This window comes from Papaver somniferum, chromosome 5 (assembly GCF_003573695.1).
Source record: "Papaver somniferum cultivar HN1 chromosome 5, ASM357369v1, whole genome shotgun sequence".
NCBI classification, from domain to species: domain Eukaryota; kingdom Viridiplantae; phylum Streptophyta; class Magnoliopsida; order Ranunculales; family Papaveraceae; genus Papaver; species Papaver somniferum.
In genome coordinates, this window is record NC_039362.1 from 26,871,439 (window position 1) to 26,880,280 (window position 8,842).

Consider the following 8,842-nt stretch of genomic DNA (forward strand, 5'->3'; position numbering starts at 1 on the left):
ACCAAATACTTTAAATTTAATCCACCAAGATCCCTATGTTTATACAAAAACTTTTTTAGCACCCCTCATCTGAAATTTCTGGCTCCGCCACTGCTTACTAGATTGTTTTTGTGTGTCTTTCTTCCTTTATTATAAAAAGTGTATCAGCATTGCATTTATTAAAAAAAATGTACTTTTTTTATAGATAAGAAAGAGTTACTGACAATACTGGGAGATTAGAGGTGCCTCCCACAGTTGAGGTGCAGATAGTTTTAGGAGGTCAGGCATATAGCCATATTTAATAGTTTTACAAAAGATAGTGTCAAAGTTTTTGAGACACAAAATAAGATTATCTATGCTGACATTTGTTCTCCAGCTGGTGTTTCTTTTGTTTCCTTTCAGAGCTTCCATGATGCCGTGATTGGTTCCTAGAAGATTGAAAGATTTGCATTGCAGCTGAGTGGCCCAGTCTAAAGCGTCTTGAGCTGCTGTGCAGTCACCTTCTTCTTTTCCATGGCTTCTGATTCCTCTTGTTCTTCTACCAAGAGTCTCGCCTGAGGGAGCTAGAAAACACACACAAATTCCTGTTAAGCCTGTAACATGATCATGTGAAGACATAAAATCAAAGGAAACTTTTCTAGAGAGGGTTTGGTCTATTGGAGCAGAGCTTCTAAGAGGGGATCTATTGTTGCTAGCAAGGAGGAGGTTGCTAGAATCATTTAAGTGATTTAATATCAAGTTACTGGTTCGCCTAGGGCAAGGGATGACATTTTTGAAAGTCAGATCACATCTGGCTTTCCAAATGTACCAGCAGATGGTAGCGCATAGCTCAGCCCAAGTCCCCCACTGAGTCCATTGTTTCTGTCAAACCATATGAGACACCAATCATTTAGAGTATTATAGTTAGAGCTAGATTTTTCAAGGTTCATAGAGCAGTGAGCCCAAACAACCTTAGAAAATTTACACTTCATGAGAGCGTGGTCACCAGTTTCTGCATGCTCTTTGCATAAGAGACAGGTAGGGTCAATATGATTAGCAAATCTAGCCTGGTGAGCACTGTAAGGGAGGATATTGTTTTTCATTTTTCAGGTGAAAAATTTAATTCTAGGGCTAACATTCACATTCCAAATTTTCTTAGCTAAATGGTCAGTCTGCTGAGAGTTCTTTTTATCCAGTAAATTGTATAAGGATTTACTGGTGAAAGTACCCTGAGGGTTATGAATCCATCTCAGGATATCCTCATTATCTCTATTAGGAGTTATCAAGAGAATTTGGTTAACAATTTCCCAGGCAAAAAGACTAGTAAGAATGGTCACATTCCAACCAGTTTCTATCAAGAGGTCGCGCACCAGGTTAAAATCACTATTGTTAGCATAATTCTCAAGAATTAGAGGATTCCCTGAAGTATCAATAATCCACCTATCTTTCCAAATATTGACAGACTTACCGTTGCCTATTTTCCAGATACTCTACTCCTTGAGGATCATAAGACCCTGATGGACACCTTTCCAAGCCCAAGAAAATCCCTCATTGCAGATAGAATGAAACGGATTAGTGTTGTGGAAGTACTTCCCCTTCATAGTTTTAGTGAAAATAGAATTTGGTTGGTGGAAGAGTCTCCAACCCTTCTTGGAAATAAGAGAGATGTTCATTAGGTCAAGTTTTTTGATACTATTTCCCCCTTTCTCTTTACTTTTACATAATCCTCTCCACCCCTTACTATAGTGCCTTTCTTAGTACCAAATTTTCCCCACCAGAAATCTCTAATGATACCTGTGAGTCTATTATGGTAGTTTTAGGAATAAAGGTGGACATAGAATAAACAGGCAGGGATTCAAGCACAGATTTAGCCATAACTTCTCTGTCAGGAGGTGACATAGATTCACCTTTCCATCCCTTGAGCATGTTTCCCATGTTCACAGCCAAGTTATCGAAGCATTGGATTTTAGATTTGTTAGTAAATAACGGGCCACCTAAGTATCTGTCATTTAATCTTATCTTTTTCACCTTCAGAATATCAATAATATCTCTTCCTAATCTACCATGAATATGGGGAGTAAAGAAAATACCATATTTAAAATAGTTAATCATTTGGCCCGAGGTTTTGTCATACTCTTCTAGGACAGCTAGAAGATTCTTGTTATTGGTAATGGAAGCTTTCGTAAAAATTAGGCAGTCATCTGCAAAGAGAAGATGACTTATGGAGGGACAGTTTCTATTTATTTTGAAGCCAGAAATAAGACCTTTTGTTCAACATTAGAAAGAGTGCGAGAGAAAGACTCCATACATAAGATGAACAAGTAAGGAGATAGAGGGTCTCCTTGACGAAGACCTCTAGTAGGTTTAAAGGGTTTGCAGGGAACCCCGTTCACAAGGATGGAGGAATGGGAAGTGCTAATGCATTGAAAAATTAGAGCACACCAGGCTTCACAGAAGCCCATTTTCCTAAGGATGGCCATCAGGAAATCCCATTTGACCCTGTCAAAGGCCTTCGACATATCTATTTTTAAACCCATAAAATCAGTTAGACCTTTTTTTTTCTTTCCCATAGCATGGATTATCTCATGAGCAACAAGAATATTGTCTGAGATAAGTCTTTGCTTGAAAAAAGCAGATTGTTATGGGGAAATCAATCTATTGAGGAATGGTTTAATTCTATTAGAAATGACCTTCGAGATGATTTTGTAAACAATGTTGCACAAGCTTATAGGCCTATAGTCACTAGGCCCATTAGGGTGCTGGACTTTAGGTATAAGAGAAATGTGAGTTTGGTTCAGTTGAGTCAGCATATGACCATTGTTAAAGAAAGCTTGGACCGTTTCTATAACATCTTTTTTGACAGTATTCCAATTTTTCGGGAAAAAACAAGTCGGGAATCCATCAGGCCCTGGGCTTGAATTGGGAGTCATCCCAAAGAGGGATCCATGGATTTCGGCTTCAGTAGGAGACTCCATGAGTCTCAAATTCTCAGAGTTTGTTATGGAGGTAGAAATTAGGTTCACAATGTCATTATTAATGGCAGGTCTAGTCATAGTTAGCAGAGTTTCAAAATAAGAGTTTAAGTAGTGAGCTATTTTATCCCTACCTTCAACCCAAGTGTTATTTTGATCATAAAAACCAGTTATTCTGTTTCTTCTTTGCCTAAAAACAGCATTCTAATGGAAGTAGTGAGTGTTTTTATCTCCTAACAAGATCGTGTTTTCTCTACCTTTAATTTTCTAGAGTTCCTCTTCATAATCATGAAGTTTTTGTATGGAAGCTTTAGTATCTAGAAGATTTTGATGATTTAGTCTAACTCTAGGGTTGGACATAATTTGATCAAGTTTTTTATTCATAATATGAAGCTTATTTTTGATATTCCCAAAGACTAGTTTATTTCATCGACTTACTTCTCTTTTAACAGTAGCAAGTCTATTGACAAGGACAAAAGCTTTGGAGCCATGGAAGTTGGTCCCCCAGGAGGAAGTTATAATATCCCTACAGGATTGTTCCTCTTGAAAGGGACCAAATAATTTAAATGGCATGTGTCCCTCCTGACAAGGGATGCTAGTGTCCAACAAGATAGAGCAGCGATCAGAGCCCCCATGATTGAGGTGTCTAAGGCTAGCATTGGGGAAGAGGGTGAGCCAGGGGCAATTAGCCATTCCTGGTGGGCCCGGAAATGTGTGAAAATTAAGCGAAATGAAAACGCGAGCCTACAGTAATACCGCAAGTGCACGGTCGTCAGTTGTAGCTCGTGCAAGTACGGGTCGATCCACAGAGACTGGGTGTGTTTGGAGTTCTCTAGCTATTTTGGGCTCTAATTTGTTGTTGGTTAACTATGAAGCCTTTTGGGCTTTGGGCTTAGGGTACCTTTGGATTATAGGCTTGTTTGATAATGAAGTGAACTGAGCTTGGGCTCAGTTGGTCTTGAAGTGCACTAGGCTTGGCCCTTGAAGTGCACAGGGCTTTTAATTGAGTTTGTGCTTTGGCCTTATTCTATAAGAATGAACTGGGCTTTGGGCCTTTGGTCTACAGATGGACTGAACTGAGCCTTGGGCACCCTAACAGTGATATGGGCTTTTGCTTCACCATAGCAATGAGCTGGGCTTTTGGGCTAACAGTGAATTGGGCTCAATGTTGAAGTGAGCTTTGGAGCAGCAGCAGACAAGGCTGGGCTGGAGAAGAAGCAGCAGCAGCAGTGGTGGCTTCAGCAGCAGCAGAAGCAGTGCACAGCAGCAGCACAACAACAGCAAGTAGTAGCAGCAGCAGAACAAGGCAGTGAATGCAGTAACAAGAACAGGAGAAACACAAGAGAAGAAAGAGCAAATAGTGGCAGTGAAACTGTGATATTTACAAAGCAATGAAGATGGTAGTGAAATAATGAGGCAATGGATGATAAAACAATAAACACAAGGTAACAGTGAAGTAAATGTGACAGTACAATGAAACTACAAGCAGAGAACAATGGAACCAAGGCCTAAGCCAAGGGCAGGGGAGATGGTGAAGGTGAGCCTAGGCATACTACTAGAGTGGGAAGAGAACCAGCTTGCTCACAGTCACTAGTGAGCACTAGTTTCTCCCCACTGCTCAATCAATCCAATGCTTCAAAGGCTTTAGCCTACATTCACACAAAACAGGCACAATACTAACAAACATGAACTGAAACAGTGAACATTAAACAAAGCATTTGAACACAATTACTGAATTGAAACACTAAAAGTAAACTAACATAGATTAACAAATTAAATTAAACTAACACAGACTAAAATTTAATTTCGAATTGAAAATGCAAATTAAGCTAACTTAAACTAAAACTGAATTGAAACATGCAATGATATAAATTAAACAACACACATAAATTGAAAGTAAAATTGAAATTTAAAACTGAAATTAGAAACAAGAACCCTAAATTGATTTGGAATTTGAAATTAGAAATTAGAAGTGAACCTAACCCAAATTGGGTGGTTACTTGGCTAGTCCAAGAACAGTTTTCTACAACACCCCAGCTCTCAATTTATAGTTCTATACATTTTCCCCAAACTCCCCCAAAACAGTTGAGGCTAGGGTTTGAGATTACTCACCCAATTTGACACAACAACTCCAGTTTGATGTCGACCCATGCTTCTATTTGTCCTCCTCTACCTCTCCATGCCTTCAATTTCTCTCTAGCACACGTTAATCCATCAACCCATAACCTAGGGTTTAGGTTAGGTGATAAGTTGATGGGATAAAGGGCTAGAAGGATGGGGGAAGCTATCAATCGCGTGTAGGATGATAGGGTGGCAGTGTGTATGATGATTTGAGAAGAGATGGTGGTGGTTGTGGTGGTTGAGAAGGAGTTGGTGGAGGAGCAGGTGGTGGTCGTGGAGTTGCAGAGGAGAAGAAAGGGGGAGAAGAAGGAGAAGCCGATTGTTTTAGGGTTAGGGTAGGGAGCTGTTTGGCTAGGTCATAGGGTTCGAGTATTAGTGTGTTAGGCGGGTGTATCAAGATGTGTCTACCGCGATCTGAAGCCGCTGGATATGGAGATGGTAGGTGGATGGGACGGCTAAGAAAGAAGCAGCTTGTATCGACCGTAGGATGTAAAATACAACGAAGTCTACGGTGCGAGATTAGGTTAGGTGTTGTAGTGTTGAGCGGAATCATCGGGATTTGATGAACAGGCATATGAGCGACCGTAGGATTCAACTGCAGTCTAATCTGATGGCTTGGAATTTAGGCACTATGGTGTTTGATAGGAGCTTCAGATTTTGATGAGCGATGAAGGAGCGACCATTGGATGTAGATGGATCCAATCTGACGGCTACAGGAGAATGGAAGCGGGTATGGATATAGAAAATGGGTTTGGGTAAGGGTTTTGGGCCTTGGGTATGCCAAGCCCATATCTTCTTCAAGAACAATTCTTCCTTCTTGAGCCCATTCCTAGCTTTTTGGACGTGCGCTCCATTCTTTGCGGCTTCCTTGCGTAATTTCTTCCGGCTTTTCACCACTCTTCAGCTCTTTTCCGCTCCGCAAGTTATCCAGACTTTATTTATTACCTAAAAATGCAAAATTAAGTAAGAAAATATTTATTCTTGAAAACAATGAAAATACAGAATATGGGATAAAATGTAGAATTACTGCACAAAAGATGAGTTAAATGCCAACAAAAAGGGATAAATATATACAATATTTGGCACTCATCAATTCCCCTGTCTAATCTTTCTTCAATGAGTCTTCTCCTACTTGGTGGTTAGACCAAGTAAAATGAAACCCCATGAATCCAATGTCATTCAGACCTAGAGAGTTGAACATAGAAGAGAAAAGTCTTATGTCGGTGTCACTAGCAGGATTTCCTCCTCTATTTTCATTATGATTCAGTATGACATTTAGGTCTCCTAAGACAATCCAAGGTAAGACCATAGAGGTCCCCATTTGGTTAACGACTTTCCAAGACTCAATTTTCCTGTGGTCTTTGTAAGGACTACCATACATACAAGTTAGGATCCAATCGGAGTTGGTTTTGTTATCCCAAACTTTACAGTTTATTTGGTTATCATCTTGGTAAAGCACTTGAATTTTAACACTGTTATCCCAAGCCAGAAAATGACGCCCAGATTTACCAATAGGGTCTTGGCAAACAAAGTTATAATACATGGAGGTATGCATAGTTTATCCTACAAAATCATGGAATTGTTTTGTTTCATAGAGAAATAAGATGTTTGGTTCATGTGAGTTTATGAGTTTTTTCAAATTCTGTCTAGTATGAGGGGGACCTAAACCTTGGAAATTCTAAGATACAATCTTAATGAATTGCCAGAAGTAAGACACAGTAGGATAAGGCAGTTTCATGAAATTGTTTAAAGTTATACTAGAGATGTTTATGCATATACAGGTTAATCTGAAATAGATGCTCAGAAAGAAAGACTGATTTTTGGAGGAAATCCTACTAACCTGACTAGCGCCAATCTCCAAATGATTTGCAGGCAAAGAAGCAGCATCTTCAACCACTTTAGTTCCAGCATCTCTTACAAGTCTCTTCCCCTTTGCATCCTTGACTGCCTTTTGAGACTTAATGGACTTGGATCTTTTGTTCAAAATTAGGGTTTTATCAGTAGAGCCTTCTTGAAAGGTTAGGGAAAGATCTTTTGGAAAGTTAGGGTTTGGGTTGGTTTCATCAATTTGGATTAAGGCTGGGGTCGAAGCTTGTTTCTGTTTCTTCTGAGAGATTTTGGGGAGATGATCATCTTCTCTCTTTTGCTTATCAGAGGGTGTAGAAGAAGCTTGCAGGATACGATTTTCTGAAGAATTTCTAGATTTCGATCTTTTCCATTTCTTCTTCTGAGACTCGAGAATTGGATTTTGAGTTGAAATGATTTGTGGGTATTTGGGGAAAGGGCCGAAACCTGGTGGGTATATCGGGTCAGTAATGGGTATCTCGGTTTGGGCCTAGATTGAAAAGGGTTATAGGAGTATTGTTTAATAGTTTGAGAAGGGAGCAAACCCGATTTGTTGTTAATAGTAACATGGTGAAGGTTTTCAGAAGAAACTTGAGTGGAAGGATCAGAGACCTGAATCATCACCTCCTTAGTCTTAGACTTGTCAGCAGGCTGATGAAAGTTAGGTTTCTTTGTGCGCACATGCTTTTCGTAGTTGGTTACCACATCTTCCTCCATATGACTAAGAGCAGCAAATGGGTTTGTTGGAGGCTTACTTGTAGAAGGTTTTTTCCCATTGAGGTTGAAACCAGAAGAGTTGAAAGCTGGATTTACCAATTGGGAAGTTGATAGGGCACTCTTTGATGCTAGAATATCCCTCCTTTTTGGTGTGCAACTGTTCTTAGAGTGATCAAGAGAGCGACAGAATTGGCAAATCTTGAAGGGCGGTAGAGCATAAGAGAATTTTATCCATGTTTTAACACCATCTACCAAATAATCAGATCCAAAAGGAAGAGTTTTTGATACCTCCACCTCCACCATAGTTTCAACATTCTTTTCATAGTAATCTCTTCCATAAGGATCCTTGAATAATATTAATTGGCCAGCAGGTTTTGCAATTTCTTCAAGGCGCTGAAAGTGATGTAATTATTTGGAACTCTCTTCATTGTGATGCTTAATCTAATTCTTTCAAACTCTTCATCTTTAATTTTGTGAACTCCTTCAAAAGGAATTTGGATTATAGATAGAATGGAGTCATAAAAGAGCCATGGTTTAGGGAAGTTAACAACTAAGATATCAGCTGCATGGTTAAAGCCAAAGTGGAAGAAATTCTTCTTCCTCTGGAAGGGAGTGACTGTCACCTCTTTCTTAAGATTCCAATATTTTCTTGCATAAGATTGTTGTTCCTGGTAGTTGATGTTTGTATTGCTGTGAAGTTTACCAACATCACACCAGTTATCATCTTGAGGAGGACTTGGTTTGAGAGAAGTTTTGCTTAGAATCACCACAGGCCTCAGGGGATCATGGATGATTATATTTGCTTGCATAGCTTCAGTGAGATCATCTACAGAAGAGTTATCCTGAGTGATTGACATTTTAGTGTAAGTTGTCAAGGTTGAATGGTATTTGGAGTAAGACCTTGAAGCCAAGAGGGTTTGAGCTCTGTGTTTACCAACTCTTGAGAGGTGTATAGAGTGAGATTTGGTATGAGGTTGCTCTTCCTTTAGAATAATAATAATTTTTTTAATTGAGATGCAAATTTGGATCCCAAGTAATTGTCCGTGACTTCTGACTATCAAAGTACAAAGATTCGTTGAAGCTCTTCTGCATGCTAAGTGAGTTCTGGCTCCAATTTTTCTTGTGAACTCACTGATAATATAAGAGGACAGTCTCCAAGTAATGCTAATGAAGTTGTATTTATTGCTAGTTGTTAGGTATGACAGGGAGCTGGTGAAGACTAGAATAGA

General features: G+C 39.4%; 1 protein-coding gene across 1 annotated transcript; it reads right to left on the reverse strand.

The window, feature by feature from the left end:
* Positions 1–246: 246 nt before the first annotated feature.
* LOC113278884 lies at positions 247–7,916 on the reverse strand. The gene is made up of 3 exons (XM_026527610.1): positions 7,509–7,916; positions 6,892–7,386; positions 247–542 (listed from the first exon to the last, which is right to left on the reverse strand). The coding sequence occupies exons 1-3, from the start codon at positions 7,914–7,916 to the stop codon at positions 450–452; spliced, it is 996 nt and encodes a 331-aa protein (XP_026383395.1). The 3' UTR covers positions 247–449.
* Positions 7,917–8,842: the final 926 nt, after the last annotated feature.